Source organism: Melopsittacus undulatus, chromosome 1 (genome assembly GCF_012275295.1).
Source record: "Melopsittacus undulatus isolate bMelUnd1 chromosome 1, bMelUnd1.mat.Z, whole genome shotgun sequence".
NCBI lineage: Eukaryota > Metazoa > Chordata > Aves > Psittaciformes > Psittaculidae > Melopsittacus > Melopsittacus undulatus.
In genome coordinates this window covers 113,707,320-113,732,841 of record NC_047527.1, presented here as the reverse complement: position 1 = coordinate 113,732,841, position 25,522 = coordinate 113,707,320, and the positions used below count along the sequence as shown (strand labels likewise).

The following is a 25,522-nucleotide window of genomic DNA, read 5'->3' as shown; positions in this document are numbered from 1 at the left end:
TTAATGTGTAATGAAAGTTGTAATTATATAGAACTAACTTGTAGTCTCTTGTTTTCTTAACATGTTTGTTTTCATCACAAAGGAGTTTCCCATATAGAGAAGAAAATATGCATTCAGGCTACTTAATACAAACAGGAAATACTTTTTTTACTTCCACTAGTATTTTTTTACTTCTTTTTTTTCTGTCAGAAACAGGTTTATACCCTTTATTTCACTATGAATAATTTAATTTCTGAAGTGCAGTGGTGCTCTTGGGCATTCATTGTTCTCCATATCTTCTATAATGTTAAATAAGAACTAAAATATGATGTGCATACGGATAGTCATGATGGTAGTAGTCATAATCATAGAGATGTATTCAACATTTGGACTGTTAGCTTTGTAATGTTAACCATCTCAAAAGATTGGAATGTTAGCATTAAACACTGTCCTTTTTTCACAGAATTTTCTCTAGGTGTTTAATCTGGGTGATCATACAAAAAATATCTTTCACCAATACATTTTAACACATACTTAAAATAGAGCAGATTCTCCTGGGAGGCATGCTAAGGTACATGAAAAACAACAAGGTGCTTGGTGACAGCCAGCATGGCTTCACTAGGGGAAAATCCTGCCTGACCAATTCCATGGCCTTCTATGATGGGGCTACAGAACTGATGGACAGGAGGAGAGCAGTTGCTGTCATCTACCTGGACTTGTGCAAAGCAGTCGACACTGTCCCACAAAGCATCTCTAAATTGGAGAGACATCAATTTGATAGGTGGACCACTCAGTGGATAAAGAACTGGCTGGATGGCCGCATGCAAAGAGTTGTGTCAATGGTTCAATGTCCAGCTGGAGACCAGTAACGAGTGGTGTCCCTCAGGGATCAATGTTGGGACCTGTCCTGTTCAACTTCTTTGCTGGTGACATGGACAGTGGGATTGAGTGCGCCCTCAGCAAGTTTGCCGATGACACCAAGCTGTGTGGTTCGGTTGATACGCTGGAGGGAAGGAATGCCATCCAGAGGGACCTTGACACACTTGTGAGGTGGGCTGATGCCAACCTCATGAAGTTTAACCATGCCAAATGCAAGGTCCTAGACCTGGGTGGGAGCAATCCCAGGCACAGCTACAGGTTGGGCAGAGAAGAGATTCAGAGCAGCCTTGTGGAGAAAGACTTGGGGGTGTTGGTCAATGAGAAAATGAACATGAGCCAGATTCAGTGTGCGCTCGCAGCCCAGAAAGCCAACCGTATCCTGGGCTGCATCAAAAGGAGCATGACCAGCAGGTCAAAGGAGGTGATCCTGCCCCTCTACTCTGCTCTCGTGAGACCTCACTTGGAGTATTGTGTGCAGTTCTGGTGCCCTCAACATCAAAAGGACATGGAACTGTTGGAACAAGTCCAGAGGAGGGCCACAAGGATGATCAGGGGACTGGAGCACCTCCCATATGAAGACAGGCTGAGAAAGTTGGGGCTGTTCAAGCTGGAGAAGAGAAGGCTGCATGGAGACCTCATAGCAGCCTTCCAGTATTTGAAGGGGGCTTACAGGGTTTCTGGGGAGGAACTCTTTATTAGGGACTGCAGTGAATAGGACAAGGGGTAACGGGTTGAAACTTAAACAGGGGAAGTTTAGATTGGATATAAGGAAGAAATTCTTTACTGTTAGGTTGCCCAGGGAGGTAGTGAATGCTCCATCCCTGGCAGTGTTCAAGGCCAGGTGGGACAGAGCCTTGGGTGACCTGGTTTAGTGTGAGGTGTCCCTGCCCATGGCAGGGGGGTTGGAACTAGATGATCTTGAGGTCCTTTCCAACCCTAACTATTCTATGATTCTGTGATACTGTCCGCAGTAATACAGCTGCAGATTAGTGTCTCCATATTGTCTAAAGAAAACTGGACTGTATTTTGTTATATAATTCAGTTTGTATGCTTATAGCAGGGAAACTTATCCAAGCTAGAACAGTTTTGCAGACCTCTTGGAACTCACTGGTTTTGTATGACATATTTTGAGTCCTTTTATTCAAGAAATGAGTAAAAACCCAGAACTGAACTGGTCTTAAGGTTTCTCTTCACTGCATTGTTAGCTTGAGTTTGTCTTTGATTAAGTTAATTTTCTGTTCAAAACTGCAGCATGGGTAGAAAATACTTCTAGGTGTTTGGTATGATGGTGTGGTTTGAAGCTCGGGTATTGCTTATGTAAATTAATAATACAGTAATAAGTTGCTTCTTCACTTAAAATAACTCAGTCTAACTGCAGAGACAATCCTAACTACATTAAATACGTTTTTAACTGTTTTTAAGCTGGCTGTTGCTTGGGGTTTGGTTTGGGTTTTTTTTCTTGTTTGTTTTTTTGTTTGTTTGTTTGTTTTGAAATGAGGGGGCTTTGTTTCTGTTTGGAATTATTTTTTTTGTAAGGTTCTCAAAACTGTAGGCTGGGAGACTTGTCTATGTAAGTACTAACATGCTCCATTGTGCCCAGTTCCTTTACTTTTGTATAACTTGTCTTTATTCGGACCAAGTTTAAACTTAGCATGTTTGGTATGATAAGATTCTTCTTTGCTTCATGTGTCTTGAATTGCAGTTGTCCTAAGTTTACTCTAAACACCATAGTATGTTATACTTCTATAACAAAGACCACTACTAATGACTTTTTTAAGGGGGGGGGGTTAATATGTAATCATCTGTTCTAGTCACATGTTACTGATAAACATTTCTTGTCCCTTTGTAAGTTCTTTTGAAGGCTTGTGGCCAAACAGCCAGATTGCTTTATAGATTGTCCCAAGGAGCTTGTAACTAGATAAAGCTGCCTTTTAGAAATGTACCTGATACATCAAAATGTATTTGTGTGTTCTGGCCGATGAGTCCTTGCAAGCTGTCAAATTTGAATTCTTCAGTGTTTTTCTTTGGTTTAGATTTCTCAGCTACGTAACTAGAAAAGGCTTTTTTACCCAGTATTTGTGACCTGTTATGAGCTATTACTACTGTAACTGCATGAAAGCTGAAGTCCCCTTTCTTTTCACTGAGATTTCCATTCTCATTTGATTTACGTATTGATACTTCCTTGAGTAATTTAATTTATTTTTTTAGGGTTCTTCTTTAAATTAGTCTCAAAGATTGCAATTGAGACTATCAGAAAACAAGCTTTTAGAAATTTTGGAGCATTTTATTCTTATGTAGTAAAAGAGAACAAAAACTTATTTTTTCTTTACTAAGTTATCCTCTTTTTACTTTGTCACCACTCAAAAGGCGTGAAATATGCCTTTAAAGTAAAAAGATTTTCCCAGCCAGTTATTTTAGCTTTTATTTGGATTTTTGCATCCAGGGTAAGATCTTGGATCCATATCCCTCTTTCCACTCTTCATCCAACCTGTTTGGTGCTGTAGAGCCCTTAGTATTCACTGAATTCAGGGCAGAGGCCTCGGACAGGTTTTTTTGGGGAGAGAAAGAGAAGCTAAAATTGAAATACAGTGGTCCAGGCTTCTTGAAGGAAGGATGTTTGAAGTGACTGATGGTACTCCTATAGTAAGTGGAAATACTTTTCAGTGCAGGAATTTCTCACAGTACTGGAATGGAGGAGCAACTTTAATGTTAACTGAAAGCAAAATTTCATTAAATAACTCATTAATTAGAAAAAATTGCCATACAGTATAATTGAATTTAAGTACTTAACAATTCTTTAAATAATAAGTCTTGATGTTTGCTAAAATTAAATTAATGAATAAAGGATGTAAGTCTTGCTGCTTCAGGAGAAGCTGACAGGTTTGAAATTAATTATGGGCAGATACATTTTTAGATGTTTTTCCACTCTGCTGTGGGGATGTTAACAGCTGTTGGTTTATGTTTATAGAATTTTTGTCCCACGTTTGTTCTAAATTTGGGGGGGGGGGGGGGGGAGAATCCCATTTCTTACACTGGCAGTTTTCAGTCCAGTATCTTAAAGTGGAAAATTCTGTGTGTGTTCCTAATAAATGTTAGGTTCAATAGCATAAATTACACTAGATACAGGATATTGTCAAATTTTGTGATATTGGGCTTGGTTTTGTTTCCTTATAACAATAGTTAAGCATGTGATCTTCTGAATTTAAAATGAATATTATACTAGTGAGAAGTTGCCAGCTTATATTGGGGAAAATGAAAATTACTGTCTGTCTTCTGTTCAGAGTCTGCATCTGTGGACAAGTCTATATCCCATTCTTGCACAACTCCTTCTACATCTTCTGCTTCTGGACTGAATCCAACTTCTGCGCCTGCTTCATCTGCTCCTACAGTTCCTGTCTCACCTGTCCCGCAATCTCCAATCCCTCCGTTACTTCAGGACCCAAATCTCCTTCGACAGCTGCTGCCTGCTCTTCAAGCCACATTGCAGCTTAATAATTCTAGCGTAGATATATCCAAAATCAATGAAGGTAAGGAATCTTTAAAGTTGATGTCGGCCCTTACTTATATACAAGTGTATTACTGAATACTGAAATGTAGTAAATGCAAGCCTTACTTTAAATGAAAAATGAAAAACTAATCCTTAGATAAATTGGGGATTGTCGCTGGTTTTTGTTCTGTTAAACCTTTTTAAAAGAGACAAGTAACATTTAAGGGTGTTAAGCCATAAATGCCGATGTTGGGAGCAGTCTAATTGAGACTGGTAACTTAATTTCTGTATCAGCATTCATCTTTTGCATGAAATTTAGTTAGAGCTTTTTGTTCTTTTGTTCCGTGCAGTGTTCTTTGTCTCCTGTAGTTTATGCTGCTATTCTAGTAATGCTTGTTTGCGAATGCTGAAATTTCTAGGGGTTCTTAAATCTTGGTGTCTTTAGTACTTTTTTTTACTCTCTGAATAAAGGTAGCACATCACTAAGTTTGCTAGCAAGTTAAATTTTGTGCATGTAATTGGTGTATCCCTTAGATTTTTGTCACCTTGGCCTAGTTTTTACAAGAAAGTTTATAACTAGCTATAGTGCCTTTCACTGCAAGAACAGGCAGAGCTGATGCATTTGTAACGTAGTCTGGATATGGCAGGTTACTGATAAATTGATGTGGGATTTTTATGTTTGCTTCTTGGAACTTGTGTACTCTCTGATCACAGATTTAAATTGGAAGCAGAACATTTGCATAGAGTGCCCAGAGTTAATTAACTTCTTGAAAGTGTAAACCATGAAAGTTAAAGTAGTAAAATCTAACTATTACGTATGTTATGATTACTTACAAGGAAAGACTGCTGTTTGCCTTCCTTTTAATCAGCAAATATTATGACTTTATTCAGTACTAGTAGGTGAATAGGCTGTTGTTTCTTCTTGTGCAGGGCAAACCTTTTAATACTGTAGTGCACAAGGTTGGTCTAAAAAAGTAGGAATATCGTTGGCATAACTGAACAGCAGCTGCATCTGTCTCTGAGTAAAAGAGTTTGGTATTGTTCTGATGGCTTGAGGGCCTGGTTGGCAGGTCCATGTGAGCAGAGTGACTTCAACTTGCGCAGCAAGACTGCCCTTGCTGTGCACGTGATACAGAGTTATTCTGTGTTTGTGCCTGGTGAGTCAGTTTTTTCAGACTTGTGCTTGAGTAGTGTGTGTTCAGGAAGTATCTCACAGAGCCTTTATCTTCTTGTTGAGAAGATTAGTTCAGAAGCTGGGTCTCATCAGCTCATACTGGAAGATGCTCCTCCTGTGTAGTGCAGTTTAAAACGGTTGAAAACTACTAATTTTTTACTGGGGGAAAAGGGGAAGGAGGGTAATGGTAGAATGAGACAGACAGTCAATGATGGGACAGCTAAACCCAGAACAAATAAGTTTGAGTTTGGGTAGGTTTTTTTGCATTTGTTTCTTTTTTAAGAAGAAACAGTGTCTGGATTTTGAATTTGAAAAATCTTTTCTTTTTCCTTACACCAGAAGTCTTCTTACCTGTCATTCCCCCCCATCCCTTATAGGGAGTTAATGCGATACTGCTTTTTTTGCCTTTTTAAAATTTATTTATCATTGTAGTTTAAACTAAAAAACTCCACACATTCTACTTAACTGCAATAACAAATTACACAAATGTTCTTTTCATGTTTGCAAAAATTACTATTGATCCGTAAGGTCAAGCTGAATAAAGTTTTTTTCTAAAATATTTTTTAGTGTATGTCTCAGAGATAAAACTTGGTTAGACATGCCAAGCATTCATGGGTTGAATTCAAGTAACTGAAAAATAGTTCAGGTGGCTTTTTGGTCTCTTGTGGATGCTGGAACAAAATCGGGAAGAAAATGAGGCATAATGTGTATTTAGCCAGTTTGAACAGTTTAAAGTGATGTTGTAGAATTGTCAGTAAAACGGAATGTTTGTTTTCAGTTCTAACAGCAGCTGTGACACAAGCCTCTCTGCAGTCTATACTCCATAAAATTCTTACTGCTGGACCATCCGCTTTCAATATCACTTCCCTAATTTCTCAAGCTGCACAACTGTCTACGCAAGGTATTCAATCTTCTTTTCACTTACATATAATTGTTACATTGCATTTTTAAAGGCCAATACAGCTGAAACTTGGAGAAGCTGTCCCTTGTTATCTGTGGCCACCTGGTGTGGGAGATGTCAAATGACTTCTTTTTCCAAAGATAGGATAAGAAATTGTTACTTGGGGAGCAGGAATCACGTGTCACTAAGTAAATGTGCTTTTTTGTCTAGCCTTTTGGGATTTTCTTTATATGTTACCTAACTATGTGAGTAATGTGGAATGTGCATGAGACCCTCTCAACTTATTTTGGACCTTAATTAATGTCCAGTATGAACCACAACTTTTCCTTGGTTCAACACCTTTCTTGTAATACTGTGCAACTGTGACTCTTGTGGGAGGCCATAAGTTTGTAAAAGAAAGTTTATTCTGTCTGGTGGGCAGTTTTGTGCAGTCTTCTGTAAATAGTATTTTTCAGCTTCCACACAAAGTTATTCCTTCAGGTGTCTTGAATAAATTCTAGTTTGTAACATAATAAAGCTAGAAACTTAAACCAAAACAACAAATGTAGTTATGTTATTGAGTAGGTAAGCGGTATTATGCTCATTTTAACCAGTAATTAAAACGTGGGCAGGGGATTGTTTGTAGTGCCTGGAATGGGGGAGTAGGTTTCTAGATAAACTATTCATGCATTCTTTGGTTAAATTGGGTTGAGCACTCTAAAACAGGAATCACAAATTAAACTAATTTAGGCTTTTCCTGTGTAAAAAGTATCTCATAATAGCTTCTTCTCTTTCTCTCTGCCATCAAGTTTTATAAATGGAGCGTTTGGGGCAAATACAATTCTTAAGTTAGGATTGTTGATGAACATTTGATTATTCCAGTTGTTCACCCCCCAACAGTCTCAAGGTGAATATGCTTGTGTATTATCTAACGCAGCATACTCCAAAATACCAAAAGCAAATTTAATTCACATTTAAGATAGGATATGGCTTTACTAAAAAGAATCTTTCTTTTTTTTTCCTTGCAGCTCAGCCATCTAATCAGTCTCCAATGTCTTTAACATCTGATGCCTCATCACCAAGATCATATGTATCTCCAAGAATAAGCACCCCTCAGACTAACACTGTTCCGCTTAAACCTTTGATGACTACACCACCAGTATCATCGCAGCAGAAGGTAAGCTCCTTTTATGTCATACTGTAGTAAGAGACCATTATAAGTAGTAAGTATTGATGTTATATATCCATATGCTGGCAATTATATATAGGATGATATAGCATGCGTGCTATCTTTCCCAGTATAACCAGAAACAACTGGAAGCAACTGCTAGGCTGTATTTTTGCCATACAGTTCTAGTATGCAATTCTAGTACGCTCATCTGATCTTAAAAATATTGAGCTTGCTTCAGATGCTGTCTGGAAATACTACCAAGACATCAATATTTTAACATCTTTAAATTAAAACAAAAACTTAGTCCAAAGGCAACAGCTGATGCAGTACTTCAGATATTAGCCATTAAAAGATTTTTAGAATGGTAGAGAAATTCTTAGAGAAGTTGACTTGATGCAGTCTCAAATTTGTTTTGTAAATATTATAGGTGTTTAGAAGGTCAGTAATACTATGTCGTTTTCCCTTCCTGCCCCCTCACCTCCATTCTTTCAGAATTACTTAATGGGATCAGTGACAAGGAAACATTAATTGAAACTAACAGATAAGCTCATAATGTTCTTCCTAAGGATGAAGTAGAAGACATAAAGTAGCAAAAGTAGAAAACGTTTTTTTTTTTTTTACTCTTTTGTGTGTGTGTTTTTGGAGTGATCCCTCTAACAGGTCACTCTTCAAAGGTAGAATGTCTTCTGTAGAATCTGAGCTCAGTATTTTATATCCTATAAAAGGTGAAATTGAGTAATAAATAGAGTTGAAGCTGAGACAGATTGGTTATTTTGTCTGTCCAGCAGATCAGAGGTTCTGTTTTGCAGTGTACAGATGGGGAAAATGGATGTAATTAGAGGCACTCAAGATGGACTTCCCCTTACAGGTTTTATTTTTAGTTGAAGGCTTTTGATTCATACTATAAAGTAAGGGTGGCAAGAGATTCTGGGTTCAAGGACCTGTTAGGAAGGAGGATTTTCTTACTAAAGAGGACTGAAGACGGAGCTATGGGTTTGCACCCTCTGGTGGAAAGTAATCTTTCATATTCAAGATAGTTTTGTTGTGATGGGTAGAGCTGCAGGGCATAAAACTCCTGTGCCTTTCAGGTAAGAAACAAAAATTTAGCAGTTACAGTGTTGTTCTGGCTGTGAAAAATAGAGGTTCATTGGGCAGTTCCACTTGGACCTCTCCTAGAGGTTTGCTGCTTGCATGCAATGAGAGCCTGGCTGTCTCTTCATTCAAGTCCCTGTTCTGCACTCCACACACACGTACCAGCACTCCTCTCTGCTTAGCTCGGGCATCTTTCTATAAATTTTCTGCTTGGAAGAGAACCTCTGATACCAGTTTGTTGTGACTGACAATAGTACAATGAACTGTGAAAGCCTCGTGTGTACTAATCCTGCTAGTTGTCTTTTGTTTCTGACCTTAGAGTGCATCCTTAACTACATCCCATAGCTAGGTGACAAGGCATGAAATTATCAAATAGGTTGATCAGTAAAATCAATAGACTTAAAGATGGGAGAAATCTCACTAAGTTGTTTACTGTTAGTAACTGGAAGTTGGATTGTTCTGGTCTCTCCAACCCAGAGATCTATTTCCACTTTGAAAATAAAGTGATTGTCAGCTACATTACAGTCATGGCAAAAGCATTTATCCATGTTTTATAAACTTAACTGCTTTAGTTTATCAGCTTGCTACAGATGTTTTCCAACAAGTGTGCAGACAAACTTGAACCCACTGGCTTTTACCCAGTATAAAGGCTGGCATTATACCTATGAAGCAGGTGTCATGGTAGTAAACTATGCCATCAGAGACAGTGATGGCAAGCCAAACCTTTTACGTGAGGCCAATCTGTCTTGGTAGGCTGTCACTGAATGTATCTTCCCTCAGGTTTTCAGTTGAAGCAAAAAACTTGAGGGCTAAATATGGGTTATGAAAAAGTTGATCTGAATCTAATGCAGATCGTAACTGCAGCAATGCTGACACTCCTCAAAAACGAGCATGTTGGTTATTTTTGCTTTGATAAGAGAATCTCCGCTTACATGTAGGGTTCTGTGATCGCCTGTAGTTAGTGACTTGGCATGCAGGATTTCACCTCCAGCCTTTTCAAAGTAGGGTATTGTATGCTTTATTGATACCTATATAGAAGTTATTATGAAAGTGGTGACATCTATATTTTGATGAGCATACTGTGACACCTTTTGAAATTGTTCTATTTTAATCCATCTTTCCTTAAAATTGTACCACAGTGAGGTAAGATTTGGTTCATTTTTGAAGCACTTACAGTGTGCTTGCAGTCAAAGTGTTAAGTGTAGTAAATTTCTGGGTTACTCATTCTAAACTATTTAACACCTTTGCTTCAGAATGCTATTAATCCTGAGGGATTGTTGTGCATTGTTATATGTATTGGCAAGTTTTTATTCTCATCGCTCTGTCAGGAATTTAACTCTTACTGCACTAGGATATAATAACCATAAAAGATTTCTGTTTTCTAGGTACGTCCAGTATTCACATAATCCAATTCTGTAAAATGGGATTGAGATGATAATTTAGGTGGTGCTAGCTCCAGTGTGAGCATGCCTGGTTTAGTGCTGCTTTGGATGTGTCAGTCAGGCTATGTTATCCAGTTCTGAGAGTCTGAGGTAAATTATGCATAATCAAGATGAGGTGCTGTGCCAGGACACAATTGGTCTCGGAGCACAAGGTCATAGACTCTGAGGTGCTTCTATGCAGCAGGTGTAGACAAAGTTGAACTGGCATCATGCAAGCAGAGCCCAGTGGGGATACGCAGATACTTGGGCTGACTCTGGGAACAGTGTAGCACCATTTGTGCAGCAGGACCTGTTACTTAGGATTGCATGAACATGCCTCTAATGTTTCTGAACTGAAGCTGGTATGTCTGTCCGGAAGTGTGCTGTGTGCACATGACAGCTCAGGTATCACAGGCTCCAGGATCCTAGGCTTCACATTTTGCTGTTCAGCTGTGCCTGTGTTGTATGGTTAGAAACTGTTCTGAATTTCTGCACTGTAACTGTGTAAAGCACATTACACACACCTGTCAAACTCAGTGAGAATGTAGCTTAGGGAATTACTTTCGTTTAGCCCTTCATATTTTTCTGTTCCTTGTACACTTGCTTACAGTTTTTGAAACACTTGGAAAATGGAATAGTTCAGAGGTTTTGTGGATCATTTATCTTGCAAATCCCTGTTTTTCTTTACAATCTGTGTTTGGTTTTATTTTTACCAGCCAGAGAGCTAGTTGGTTTTTCGGTTTGGATCTGCCAGGTGATTGTGTTATCTCTCATGGACTTTGCTTTTGAAATTGTTTCTTCTGTTTGTACAGCCTCCATAGTTATGTCTGTTCACAGGGTGAGCAAAATTGAGGCATTTAATAGCAAAGTTTATGTCATACATTTCATAAAGATACTTTGGGTGGGTTTCTTTGCTTTGTGGGGATTTTTTTTTTCATAAATCAGTTTATGAATTACTGTTTTGCCCTGACCCCAACTGCATAATCCTGTTGATTTCAGCACAGTACGTGGTCTTATTTTTTCTTTTTTCTTTTTTTTTTTCTCTTGTGTGTATTTTGCTTTTGGTGATGATTTTGAAAGGTGGCTTTTCCTCTATATATTTAAAAAAAACAAAGTTATGTCTTGAGTTTGCTTTAGCAGATACTGTCTGGCTTGCCCTCTGGGGCAAACTCCTGTTTTACAGAAGTCTTTTTCTGAAAATGAGAGAATTTCTGGAGGTTCAGATAACCACTAGTTAGTAATCTACACCAGCTTTATGTCAACAAATGCCAGGCAGGGTGCCTGATGATTGTTGTCCTCTTTATGTATCTCTAGAGCCCATTTTGTTTCTCTCCTTCTTTCTTAAAATTAGTCATTTGATTTTTTGCAGAGTGAAGGATAAATATTGGAGCTTCATCCTGTTTTGTGTGTACTTAAGAAGGGACAGAGGTAGGCAGATTGCAGAGAGCAAAAAGTATCTTGAACTCCACTTACAGTAATTCAGACGCTAGTATATTCCACATTTTTCATCCTATTGTAGTTCAAGAATCACATTAAAAAGACTGTATCTTGCTGCTGGTGAATCAATACCTTCAATGTGAATGTGTCTACAAAAAAAAAAGCTACTGTTGCTTTTTTCCTTGGTAAAAAGGCTACTTATTATTAGTCATTCCTTAGTTCAGAACTGTCAGAATAGTTGGAAAGGGAGAATAGCAAACTGATAACATGTGCTTTAGATTTTTTTCCTTTTCTGATAGAGATGTTAGAATACAGTTATAAGCCAACATGGTTTAGTGTGAGGTGTCCCTCCCCATGGCAGGAGAGTTGGCAGTACATGTTCTGACGGTCCTTTCCAACCGTAACTATTGGCATTATGTAATATGTTTTCGAGTAGTGAACTTTAAACTTAAGTGAAAATTTTTCTTTGGATAATGACAGTTCTTCTGAGGTTGAAAATGAGCTTAGTATTTACATGGAAGATATGGTTAAAATGAAATTGGGTTAAACTGTTTTACCTAATAAGCTTGCAATATTTTGACAAGTCAGATGGATCTAAATTTTCTTTGTTATGTCTGTTAAGGACTCTTTCTGTTTTTGTAAGGAAAGCTATCACAGCTGCGAATTAGAGGGGATTTATTTTTAAAAAAAAAGAGGGGGGAACCCCCAAAACAAACAAATAAACAAAAAAGCCCCCCACTGTGTGAAGAATACTAAAATTCTGTCAACAGAAGACCTCGTAGCAAAAGCCCCACTGGACTTGTGATTTCTGTGTTTTCCTTTGGTTCTTACACTTGGTGTTTATTGTGGAGGAAATCTAATGAATTTCTGAACTTTCCAGGTTCCTACTCCAGGTGTTAAACAAGGACCAGCTTCACAGGCAGCACCTCAGCAGCCGGTAATAGCTGACAAGCAGGCAGGTCATGAGCCTGCTTCTCCACGAAGTCTTCAGCGCTCAAGGTATATTGAAATACTTCTCTCTTTTTTCCTCTGGATCCAGTGTGTGTTATATTCATTGCAGTTTGTGAATTCTTTGGCTTATTAAACATACGATTTAGAGAATGCAGCTAAGTACCTTTGTTAACAGAGCTAATGTGGTATTTGCCAGAGCTAATCTACTGTTGGAGGACCACCATTAGAGTTCCGGTCACAGAAGCCAAACAGAATTCCTATTTCTGCCAGCCCCTATGGAGTCAATTTTGCAAGTCATTCAGTATATTGTGATTTCTGAGTTTAGAGGTTTTGTTTGTTTCTGTGCAGTTATAAAGCATTATAAAGCATTAAATGCTTTAACTCTGATTTGCTCCATGTCCTGGGTTCATGGAGACACTGTGACGTTCAGCTTAAGGGTGTGAACAGAAGGCTGTAACATGTCTAATAAGGGCATTAGACTTTTTTATAAGGAACAGTGAGGTTTTGGGGAACAGCTCTCAGTCACAGACCTTTTTGTCCTTTACTGATCACCTTTCCCCCGTAGGAAGTCTTGCTAAGGAAGGTAGTCTAATTCTTGGAAATGTTCGGTATAGCCTGAAATCTGTGTGAAGTGATGCTGGTGGATATTTGACCTGCTGATCCATACTCTACCCTCACTTCGGGTTATAGGGCTTCCTACTCTGTCATAAGCATTACCCACATTGAGTTCCCTTAGGGATCCACTGGCCCTCTGTAAGCCATTGCTCCACATGGCATCAGCATTTTGCTGGAGAAGGAAAACAGAGTTTGTTGCAACATCTGCTGAAGTAGAGGAGTCATGCAGGTACCACTGTCCTGTATTTGAGGAAGAGGTAGTGCACAAATAGAGTGTGAAGGCCAGTATCAAAGATACTGGGACCATATTGTTTAGTATCCTGTATCTTTCAAATAGTTACATGTTCGTAACTGTGGCATGTTATGCATGGCAAGTTCATGCATTTCTCTCTCTTTTGGAAGTGTCTTATTTGCAAAAAAATAGAGGATGAAGAAATAGGTGGTTTGGAATAACCTGTGCAACTGGTATTTTAGTCTGTTCAGTGTAGTGGAGTTGAATGAAAATGGGCCAGATCAGAAGTAGATTTACTTATCTGCGAAAGGTTTCCTGAGTCTGGATGGTATTTCTGAATTGATAGAAAACGGATTACTCCTTTGCAGGTGAAAGCAGTCAGTCGGATGAGGGACTGCTCTTGGGGCTAACTCCCTTTACTTTTTTGCAGAAATGAACAACAACTTAGCAACCTGAACTATGGATAGAGGGTCCAAATAGAGGCTTTATGAATTAAGGTTGCATTTTTCTGCAGCTTGTATACAGAGTTAATCACAACTAGATTTCCATTGGTTTTACTAATATTAAAAACTTCAAGTGAATGGAGCTAAAGTAAACTTTATCTTATTTGGGAGGAAGCATTGTCTAAGAAATATGTCAATAGCTATTGATGAACCTTAAAATGGTAAACACTTTGGTCATATGAATTAGGAAATGAAAACAGTGTAGACATACAGTGAGTCTTTTTGTAAGAGATTATTGCAGTGACATGCAATGAATTATGGCTGCTTTAAAATGGAATTAAATGAGTGCTTCCATAATTAAAACTTCCATTAGATTGATAGTTCTCTTTATTTCCAGAAAAGACTGGGAATATTTTTCCTTTACCTTAGAGAATGCTGAACTGCTGGAGGGGGAGGTGTGTTGGTGTTTTTTGTACGCTGTAAGATTTTGTAGTTCGTAGTAGTGTATTTCAGAGCCATTCTGGTCTCATACTCTTGTACAGATGGTGTTTGCCTCGCTGGAAGTATTTTGAGGCCTGTGACACAGTCAATTTTTAACTTATCCAGCAGTTCAGCTTTATTGAACCATTTAAAAAAAACGTAAGAATAGTTCCTATCATTGCTGCATTTGTAGCTCCCCCTGCTGCTGACACAGGTGCTAGGATATTTTGTGACATTTCATTCATAATTAAGATACAGCTTTTTTTTTTTCTTATGAAACCCACAGATTTTATTTTCCTGAAATGTTTCTGATGTGTTAAGAGTGATTTTTACTGATGAAGTAGGAGTCTGAGAAGCCAGGTTGATAAAGAGAGTTGAGGCAAGTCATAAGGGAACTTTGATCCTATTAGAACTAAGGGGTGAATAAACATTGAACATGATGCCTCAGTTCTGCTAGCTAATATTAATTTAGGCTTTCTCTGCACCATCAGTATGCTGATCCTGTATGAATACATAGAGAATAATTTAGGTTGAAAGGGTCTCTTAGTTGTGATCTAGTCCAAGTCTCAACTCAAAGTAGGACTCAAGGTTTGAACTGCTGAGGACATTGTTCAGGTGACTTCTTTTTTTCTTTAATATCTGTGAGCAACTTCTGTTTGACTACCCTTACAGTGAAATTATTTTTTCTTTCTGTGTAATTAAGAGTTTCCTGTGTTGCAGCTGGTGTCTCTACCTGTTGTCCTGTCACTGTGCTTCTCTGAAAATAGCCTGGCTGTCTGCTCACGCCATAGGTTGTTAAAAAAATAAGATCCTTCATTCCCCTTCCCTCAGCCTCCTCTTTTCCAGGCTGAATAAACTTTTAGCTTTTCCTGACACAACATATGTTTCAGCCCCATAGTTACCTGTGTGGTCCTCTGCTGGATTCCATTGGTGTAGCAGTTTAATTCTAGTATGGTTTTGGGCTCCCCACTGCACAGTGCTTCAGGTACTATGGAACTCAAACTCTGAAAGGAAGAGAGAAAGTGCTTTCTTCAACCACACTCTTGCTAGTACAGACCAGCATGTGCTTGGCCTGCTTTGCCATATTGCTGACTTGCATTAATTTGCCAGGATCCTCAGGTCCTTGTCTGCAAAGTTGCTTTCTACCTGCTCAGCCTATGCTGTTCCATGGAGTCACTCCACTCCAGATGCAGGACTTTGCATTTGCCTTTTTTGAACTTGGCTTCTGTGTGACCATTCAGGTCCTTATGAAAGCAGCCTACCCTCTAGCATATTGACAAAATCTGAATGCCTTTTCTTCCTAATCAGTGGAATGTTTTTACAGTTAAGTGTTTGCACTTGTAAGTGGTTTTGAAGTAGTTGAGCCAGTTACCAAAGAGAACTCAGAGCACAAAACCAAAACCCAAAGAATACTTTCCCTACCCCATACCCCTCATTACATCATATATTCACTTTGAAAGTTCTGCCTGAAATCAAGGAGACATTATGTATACATCTCTAATAAAGCTGCCTGCTAAAAATTTTCTGCATTTTTTTTTAATATTATATGGCTTTAAACAAGTTTGGGGGTACTGAAAGGCATGGGATTAAAGTCTGCTGCAGAGCAGTGTGCTGTACCTAATTTGTTGGCTGTTTGTTTGGAAACCTGCTGTAATACTTTGCAGCTGTGAGTGATTAGGATAAATGGCTAGGCATTGGACTGTAAAGATAGTTGCATTATGCTGGGATGTTTTCAGTCCTCTAGGGGGTAGGTTAGGTGATGAATTAAAATTCCTCTCAAATTTGTTTTTGGTTCATATTATTTTGTATCACTCGTAGGCAAGTAGTAAGAAAGTTTTAAGAAATAGACTGAAATTATGGCCTGTGTTAACAAGCTGCGCTCAGTTGAAGAGTGATTATAATCTTACAAGTAAATGCTATGTACTTAGGTAGTATTACTATTTCTCAATATATGTAGTGTCAAAGAACATCTTAACTGTGAGGTACCATCACAGTTAGGATGCTAGTGATGTTCTTCTCTCCTGCTCAAATTATTGCTTCCTTTGTCTTCCCTTACATGGGTGGAGAGGACAGGGCATACTTTTCCTCCTGACCTGTCCTTGTTCACATGGGTAACTAGTGCTGCTTTCACCCCTTCTTAGCAAATTAGAAAAATGGAACCCCTTTCTCTGGGGAGGAGGAGGGTGTGATTGGACAAGTGCTGGAAAAGGAAATAGGAGTGTAGAGGCCCTGATTTGCAAGGGATGGAAGAGTAACAAAGGTCATGTGCTGAAACATCATCTTCTAAGCTTTCCCACTATGGGTTATATATTTCTCCCAGTGCAAATTCCAGCTTCCTAGAAGATCATATCATCTAGATGGCAGTGTTTACAAGGAGGAGAGAAATCCCCACATTATTATCCTTTGAAAACAGTGATATACCAAATAGCTCTTTTGATACTGGGGAAAATTACTGTGGAGTTTTCTGTTGCTGATAGTATAGAAGTTTGAGAACAGTTATGAACTCTTTACATGTTGCAGAATTGTGCAGATGCAGCTCTGACAGTTGTGTCGGATGTGGTTGAATGCATGCAATGTGAAAGCGTGGTGTTACTGCTGGCCCTGATATATGGCTTTCTGGACACAGGGAAAGTAAAATTATCAATGGGTTTTGCATATTTTGGGGGAACTTCTGTAGCTTATTTGGCTCAATGATAGCTGTTCAGTTGTACATCATAGCTATTGAGAGAAGTGATAAAGTGAAACAAAAAAAATGTACTTCCCCGAGAGTTTACCATCCAAGTGTAAGCTGGAGGATGAGTATTTGCAAATTGGGAGTACAAGAGTTCTTGTGGATTAGTGAGTTGTACAGAGATGGGAATCTTAAGGCAACCCCCCTACAAGCAAACAGCCCCTGTTGTATTGTAGCACTCAAACACTTTCCATGCAGGTAGGTAATTTATGGAAGGCGAACTACAGGTTTGCGCTACCAGAAATACTTTTATGGTTTAAATACTGTATGTGTTTTTTGAGGCTGGAAGCAATGAATTTCAAGTGTTTATAGGTTTACATATGTATTTTTAATGCTCACTTTTTTTTTTAATTCCTCTAGTAGTCAGAGAAGCCCATCACCAGGTCCAAATCATACCTCTAGCACCAGTGCATCAAATTCAACACCTGCACCGCAGAATACATCTGTACGACCCACTTGTTCATTAACACCTACGCTAGCAGCACACTTCAATGAAAACCTTATAAAGCATGTTCAAGGCTGGCCTGCAGACCATGCAGAAAAGCAGGTGAGTACACCTGTGATTTGTTCCCTGTGACAGTACAAAATGTGTAGCTTAAAAATCCAATTTTCTTAGGGAGGTTGCTTTTTCTAGGAATTACAGGTATTCAAAACCCCCCTGATGCTTGGCCTTAGCCAGCAAAGAGGAAAGGGGAAGACAGATTGGGCCAGACCTGCGGGTATTACATGTGATTGCCATTTAGCAGTTGAGTAATTTTAGTCTTGCTTGAAATACCAGAGCTTTTGAAACTCTCCCAGATGAATAGCAGTCCTCGTAACTATTTTCTTACTACCAGAGCTCTCTTTAAATTTACAAAGAACTTAAATTTCAACAGATTTTTTTATAATAATGATATTTCTGTTATGTGGAAAATGTTATGATTAGATGACAGAGTTAAACTCTTTGAGACTACCCAACAGTTTGAGTCACCGAGTTGTTAGTTCTACCCCGTGAAAAAGGAGCTCTGCCTTATTTGTTGTACCCAATTTTTAAGATGATGTAGGGGGCTCAGACTGAATTTAGGCTATTTTTACATAATAGGAAATGCAGTAGAGGTGCCATGCATATTTTATGACTTCACTGCATGAAACCTATCCTGTTGTGGTAATACAGGGAAACTGAATGCATGTCAGCTGCTTGGAATGTATTACTCAAAGGAACCATATTGGTTATTGAGTCTAGTTCAAGTCCTTTCAGAGGCAGCCCTGTCTGACACTGTCAGTGTGGGATATTAATCTTACCTAGGCCAATTTACTTTGGTCTTTTGAAGAGTGGTTGCATGCTGGCTCAAGCCTACACTGAAGGCTTTTGGGTAGTAACTGCAAGATGACTCTTAGAAGTGTAGTCCAGACTGATACCCTATTTGGACTCTGGGGTACTGGTTTCTTTTCAGTAATTTTTAAATCTAATTTTAAGACATTACCACCTGTACTGAGGCAGATGACTGAGCTATTGCTGTGGAATGTGCATTTCAGGAAATGGTGCAGCATAGCCTCAGTGGCTTTGACTCATAGTTTTGATAGTGTTATTTTCACTGAGTACTGAATTGGCATATGTTTTAATGCAAAAAATACAGATTTTTACAGTTGATAGCTTGTATTTTTGTCCTGCTGTCAGGAATAAAGAGATTTTTTTTAAAACAGCTAATGCTAGGTGGTTGTGTACTCAGTTGGATACTTTTACCTTGGTGCCAAGTGTTACATGCTGTATTGTCCTTTTCACTCTTTCGCATGATTTCACATGACAATGTTGTTGATAGTTTTGAATACTAACAGTTGAGGGACTTAAGTCAGATACTTGCTGTAGAAGAAAAAAATGAATGAAATTCTAAGAGCAATACATAGTGAAAAAGGTAAGCTAGATGAAAGCAGAGAGACTGAAGTGTGCAGTGCTGTGGTTAGATGCAGAGCTTAAATTGGAATTAGAGCATAAAAGCACATGCCGGAGTAAATTGAAAGTATGTAAGTGAGGTGATCTGGGACAGATATATGTTAAAGCAGTCAGACTTGAAATGTGCTGTGCATTACTTAGTAGCTAAAACAGTTCTTGAACCACCAGCAGTTATGTGTCAATCTCAGCACTTAATATGGAAAACTGGAAAATAATCCAGTAATGTGGTTAATTAAAAAAAGAATCAACATAACTATCTTTAAGGAATGTGAGAAACAGAATTGTAGGTAGAGGTGTGTAGGGAGGAAACACAAAATGATGGCCTACTGGAGAACTAAGGTATTCCTGGATGTCAGCACACTCCAGGAAAGGAAATTTTTAATGTAGGGAATTGGAACACAACATGCTTGTTTGAGCTGGACAAATGCCAGAATTGATGAAATCCTGGGCTAGATACCATTATTTTGGGGGAGGAAAGATCAAGTGTACATGTACTTCAGCAGATGTTGTGGATTAACCCCAGCAGGCTGCTAAGTAGTTGCTTGCTCACTGTCCCCCCAGTAGGATGGGGGAAAGAATTGCAAGGGCAAAAGTGAGAAAACTCATGGGTAGAGTAAAAGGTAACTTAAGGGCGAGGTGGGGAGTGATGCAAAAGTAGTCTGTTTACCTCCAGCCAGTCCCTGAACAGTGGCAACCCCTTGAAAACTGCCCCCAGTTTTACTGCTGAGAATGTCATTTTATGGTATGGAATACTGCTTTGGTCAGTTGAGGTCAGCTGTTCCAGCCTGTTCCTTCCGTGCCTTTTGTCTACCCACAACCTGTTTCCTGGGGAGAGGCTGAGAGAGAAAGGGAGAAACCCCGATGTTGTGTAAGCACTGCTCAGAAATACCTAAAATATTGGTGTGCTGTCAACACTGTTTTGGTCACAAATCCAAAACATATCACCATATGGACTGCTATGGAGAAAATTAACTCCATTCCAGCCAGACCCAGTACAGCAGAGAATAACACTGCTAAACAGTAAGACTACATGGAAAGCTTTATTTGCAATAGTTTGGTTCTATGATTGTATGTTTTTGTTTTGTTTTGTTTTGTTTTTCTTTTGGAGTGCCACTTACAAGAAATACACTTTCCTTATTGCAGTGTGATACACAGGACCTCAGAGTAATTATACTAGTCCCCTTGGTGCTTTTGAGAAGTTCTGTGGAATCATTTACCCAGTTCAGTGACAAGACTTTTAAGAAATGCACAAGTTTTGGATAGGTCATACCTTCCAAACTTTTATTTCTGCTTGTATCTACCTGACTAAGTGGGGATATTAAAATAATGGGAAAGAACACCTGAATAGGGTTGCAAATTTGTGAGTTTTTTCCTGTGTAAGGTAGCTGGAAACTAGATGGCATTCAATTGGGAGTTTTGTCACTAAGGCTTAATTTAGATGGGAGATTTTTTCTGCCATTGAAATAGTGGATGGAGATTTAAATACCTGAACAAGTTACTCTGGAAACTTGGAGCCCTGTCATGTACTGTCTTTCAAGATGGTTGGGTAAATGTTTACTAGGATCAAGAAAATCTAAACCATCCCTGCTGTAGCATGGGCCTTGGTTAGATAATCTCTTGGCAGCCAGTTTTGTTCATTTCTGATTCTAAATTGGCTTTTGTAGAGAATTTAATGTACTTCTGATTTAATACTCCCTTTTGAAGTTAGAGTGCTTTGCTGTTTCAAGACACTTATCCAGCAGTTCTCTGGCTACAGCCACTTGTTTCCAATGCATGATTCAAAATCCTAACTTTTATTTGTAACCATTGCAGGCATCAAGGTTACGTGAGGAAGCCCATAACATGGGAAGTGTCCATATGTCAGAAATTTGTACTGAATTAAAGAATTTAAGGTCTTTAGTTCGAGTATGTGAAATTCAAGCAACTTTGCGTGAGCAAAGGTAAGTGTGTGGTCTGTGTTTATTTTAAAAATGGTAACTTTCAGGGTGGTATTAGATTCCCATTCTGGCACTGGTTTTGCATAAGCTATATTTGCTGATGACTTCGTAAGTATGCTAATACTTGCCAGGTTTGCAGGCTGTCTTCTCTTGGTACATTTTACCTGTTTCTGACACGGATATCTCTTAGTTTTCAATGAATAGAACCAGATACACATCTTCTGTATGTATTTTCACATAGTAAAGTACTACCTTTCCAGACTCATTAGTGCATTATGAAAAACTGAATAACTCCTCCTAGTTCAGCTTATTTGTAAAATATCTGTCTATGCCTGATGCACAGATCACATGGGTGCATGCCTGCATGGCTTACACTGGTCTTAAAGACTACAGTTTGTACAAGGCATTTGGTAGGCCTGAAGCCAGAGCAAGTATGAACAGGTGTGGTGGGTATCACAAACTAAGAGAGAATTAATGTTTTTACTTAGGAGGCATCTGAGAAGATCCTGGAGTTCTTTAGTGAGACAGTTATAGTGAAGTAGACTTACGCTTCTTAAGTCATTAATAACGGGTCTTCTCTGTAACAGTGAAGCAATACACAGACATGTTGTTGAAGACTGTTGTGCAAGGTTGAAACATTTAGACTTACAATATATGCTGAAACTTTTCACTAATAGCCATGATCCTAAATTTACTTTCATATTCAGTTTCCCTTTTGAATGATGTTATTCCACCTCTTAAGTCACACTACAGTTTGAATACAGTGAATCTGATTTACTGTTTTAAGCTGCTTTAGTAGTGATGCATGCTGTTTAAATAGCTGTCTTTATCCTAGAAGTTCTTGCTTTTTGGCAGTTACTACAATAATCCTTTAGTCGGAAGCAAGTTATAATATATTTGCAAATATTTTCTAATAAAGAACGAAAAATATCCATTATTTCTGAAAGTTTATTCATATCTTCAGTATAGAAATTAAAATTTCTGTAGTGTGTTCAATGAAGTGCTTGGTTTCCTACAGGTTTTATTTCCTAAGGTTTCATTTCTGTCTCTGGGTTCATATTTGAGATGAAATAACTTGTCACTAAATAACAGGTCACTAAATAGCACCTTGCTTCTTGTGTACTGCATATTCTTAAGCTATCAATGGGTAATGGATATCAGTGGATATTATGACTTTGAGTCTATGATAACATGTTTCTTTTATTTTTACTGCAATCCCAAATATGTGGAATACATGGGATAAGTAACAAGTTGGTGGGGGGAGGATTTCACAAAGGATGGGATTATTAAAGCTGATAGTAGATGCTTTTTCTGCATCAGCTGAAGTTGCTTCAAATGTCATAGATTATTTATATGAAACTTCAACTTTCTTTGAATATTTTCTTAATTCCACATGCCTGCATTACACTCCAGCATCATGAAAAGGTGTTTGAAAATATTAATTAAAAATTATGGGAAATAGTTACGTAAACCAAACGTTCATTAATCACGACAATTGTTTATGTCAGTAGAAAGAGGAAATATGCATAATGGAATTTCTAAGACAGGTGTAGTTACAGCATCTTTTCTTAGATGCCTTTTAATGATTAAGTATTTTGAGATTGGAGCTTACCATAACTGGAGACTACCCCTACCCACAGAGACAATTAGTAGGAAAAATAAAGTGTTGCACCTAAAAGAAAACTTGCTTCTTTAGAAAAGATCTATGAGTGCCTTGGGTTCTTGTACAGTCTGGAAAACTTCATGACAAAGGCACAATACCATACTTCAGAATATTCAGTTGCTCAGTATATTCTTGCAGTGTCCTGCTTTTTTGGGGAGTTAAATCCAAATGAAGAGCAGACTTAAACATAACTGCATATCAGTCATGATGAAATACAGCAGCTTAATTTTCTGAACTAAGATATCAAACACAGGAGGTCTCTGCATCTGCATACAGTGCCTGTAGGTGAACAGATGTGGGAATTTAAAAATACTTGAATTTTATCAATAGAACTAAGGAGCATGGTATTGTTCCAGAAATTATAGAACTATGTATGTAGATACCTAACATCTCTGTATAATGAAATGGAAGTGTTTATACTGATTTATTTCTGTTTTCTTGCAGGATACTATTTTTGAGGCAACAAATTAAAGAACTTGAAAAGCTAAAGAATCAGAATTCCTTCATGGTGTGAAAAGTTGTAAACAATTGCACATGGTTTTGAGTACAGGAACTATTAAACTGTTGTCCAGTCTTAACACTTTTGAGCTGCATTTGTGTAGACTTTGGACCGTTGAGCTGGGCAGAAAAAAGTTGACATGGGGAAGGGGACAGGAGGGAGACAAATTCAGGGGAAAGATACAAGGATAATTTGTAAAACCCTTGAAATGTAGATTTCTTGTAGATGTATTCTTCACGTTGTAAATATGTTTTGTAGAGTGAAGCCATGGGAAGCCATGTGTATCAGAGCTTAGACATCCAAAACTAATCAATGCTGAGGTGGCTAAATACCTAGCCTTTTACATGTAAACCTGTCTGCAAAATTAGCTTTCCTTTTTTTTTCTCTTTTTTTTTTCTTTTTTTTTGTTTGGTTGGTTTGTTTTGGTTTTTTTTTTTTTTAGTTAATTTATCGTTCAGAAATTTTGCATTTCCTAAAATTCAATGCAAGCGCCAGGCGATCTGTGTCTAAGGCTGCAACAACTTGGGTAATGTACAAAATATCATGAAACAATTGTTTCCACACTTGCACCGAACTGAGAGCAGTGCTTCTCCATTTCTGTTTTACAGAGAAATGTTTTTCATTTTCTGTGTTCCATTTCCCTGTGAAATCCTAAATCTGATTTTATCAGTTTTTTAATGCTTCTGATTTTCTCTTTTCTTAAGGCACTGTTGCTATGGCACTTTTTCTATAATCTTTTCATTCCTGTGTACAGTAGCTTAAAATTGCAGTGATTGAGCATAACCCACTTGTTTGTATAAATTATTGAAACATATTTCCATTTGCACCCTGTAAGAATGGACTTATAGTACTGCTGGGCATGTGTGCTGAAAGTACATTACTTGCTCAAATATAAGGAAATAGCCCAATGAACATGTTAACATGGTTGTGGGAGGGGAAAGAGGAAAAAAACTAGTCAGATGTGAATTGTATCTGTTGTAATAAACATGTTAAAACAAAGAAACACTGGTTTTCATTTCCTTTGGTCAACACACATTAAAATTTGGTCTGTTTGGGGATTCTTTATTAGAACTGTTCTTGTTGAACATTTTTGTACTTAAATAATTCCTCTAGGAAGATTTTGTTTAAAACTTGTAAACAGGAAAATGTGTATAAAATATTTAATGAAATATAAAATTCAACAAGAATGACTGAAGACACCTCCCAAACAGTTGTCATATGTTGACTCCTGGTTTACTTGTCTTGATATTATGACATTTCATTTAAAAGGATGTTTGTGTTGTAGCTAACTGTTTAAGTCTGGTGCTGACTGCTGTTCTTAACCATCACAAAACGCTGAATTTGTGTAATTGGAGCAACCCACTGTTTGAAGATGGTGGCAAAGCTCAGCTTTGTATATTGTTTCCTAAAGTATATTAAAAATAAAAAAGAACCTATTGCTACTACAAAATAAACGTGACTTTTTTCTTTGCTTAAAAATAAGAGTGATAACAGTACTAGTTCCGCACTTGTAGAGATGTATATGTACAGTAGTCTCTTAAGTAAGAAAGGTTGTAGGTGATGGCTTAAAAAAGAACTTAATAAAAGTGTTGACATGTGATGCTACATGTTTTACTACACCATACTGCCTTTCAGCACCAGAAATGTTACTCTATTTTTTATTTTGCCTTGTCTCATGTTGAGTGGACTCGAATTGATCAGTAGAATCTGAATGCTCTGTCCTAACAAGACAATGCAAATGAAGCAAGTTGAAATACCTTAACTAAAAACAACAAATGAAAAATCAGGATAGATTAACTTGTCATTGTTCCTCAATTTTTAACCCAGGATGGGCTGCTGTGATTCATATAATTCAAATGTTTGGTTTTGTTCAGAAAATGTGAACAGAATAATCTGGAGTGAATTAATTTTAACAGCCATTGTTTCTGCATTTTTAGACCCAAGGCCAACTAACAGAAGGCTTCCTGAGACTCATATTTGCCTAAATGTCCTATTTTTTGTAATGCTTATTGTCTTGAGGTTGCTCAAGCATAGGGAAATGGTATGTGAAATGGATGGATGGACAGGTGATGTGTCACCAGTGGTTGTCCTTAGTTCTGGTATTTTGATGTTTAGGTACTTGCAGAGACAAAGGTTGCTTCTGTCTTAATAGATAGGATTGGTCTATTTTCTACAGGCTTATTTTGTTTCCTTTTGATTAATCTGTTGCTCTCTGTAACACCCTGTTGTCAGTGAGCTTCACAAGTTAATTTTGTTCTGTAAAAACTTACTTTGGGTAATTTTTTTTAAACCTCTGGTTTGAATTCATTTCCTTATGTGCTTATCTGCTGCCTGTTACCTACTTATTCATTGTTTTATAGAAGAGTCTGTTTTATCATATGAAAAGTATCATCATCTCTGAATGGTCATAGATAATTCAGGAGTAATCAGGATTAACATGCTGCTTTAACCCCTTAAAAATACATGCATACATACACATACTTCACACAGAAACACAATCTCTCTTCCCTAATGCAATAAA

The 25,522-nt window shown here is 37.9% G+C and overlaps 1 protein-coding gene across 4 annotated transcripts in view; it reads left to right on the top strand.

The window, feature by feature from the left end:
- WAC (WW domain containing adaptor with coiled-coil) overlaps positions 1-24,000 on the top strand; it is a 59,009-nt gene extending 35,009 nt beyond the window's left edge. For 2 of the 4 annotated variants that reach the window (XM_005152998.4, XM_031052397.2), the window contains 7 exons: positions 4,140-4,385; positions 6,298-6,420; positions 7,428-7,576; positions 12,401-12,519; positions 17,333-17,519; positions 20,715-20,842; positions 22,947-24,000. In XM_005152998.4, coding sequence (XP_005153055.1) covers positions 4,140-4,385; positions 6,298-6,420; positions 7,428-7,576; positions 12,401-12,519; positions 17,333-17,519; positions 20,715-20,842; positions 22,947-23,016 — 1,022 coding nt within the window. In that variant the 3' untranslated portion in view covers positions 23,017-24,000. The remainder of the gene's footprint in view (positions 1-4,139; positions 4,386-6,297; positions 6,421-7,427; positions 7,577-12,400; positions 12,520-17,332; positions 17,520-20,714; positions 20,843-22,946) is intronic. The other 2 variants (XM_013129996.3, XM_031052398.2) reach the window with 2 other exon arrangements.
- The last annotated feature ends 1,522 nt before the right edge of the window (positions 24,001-25,522 follow it).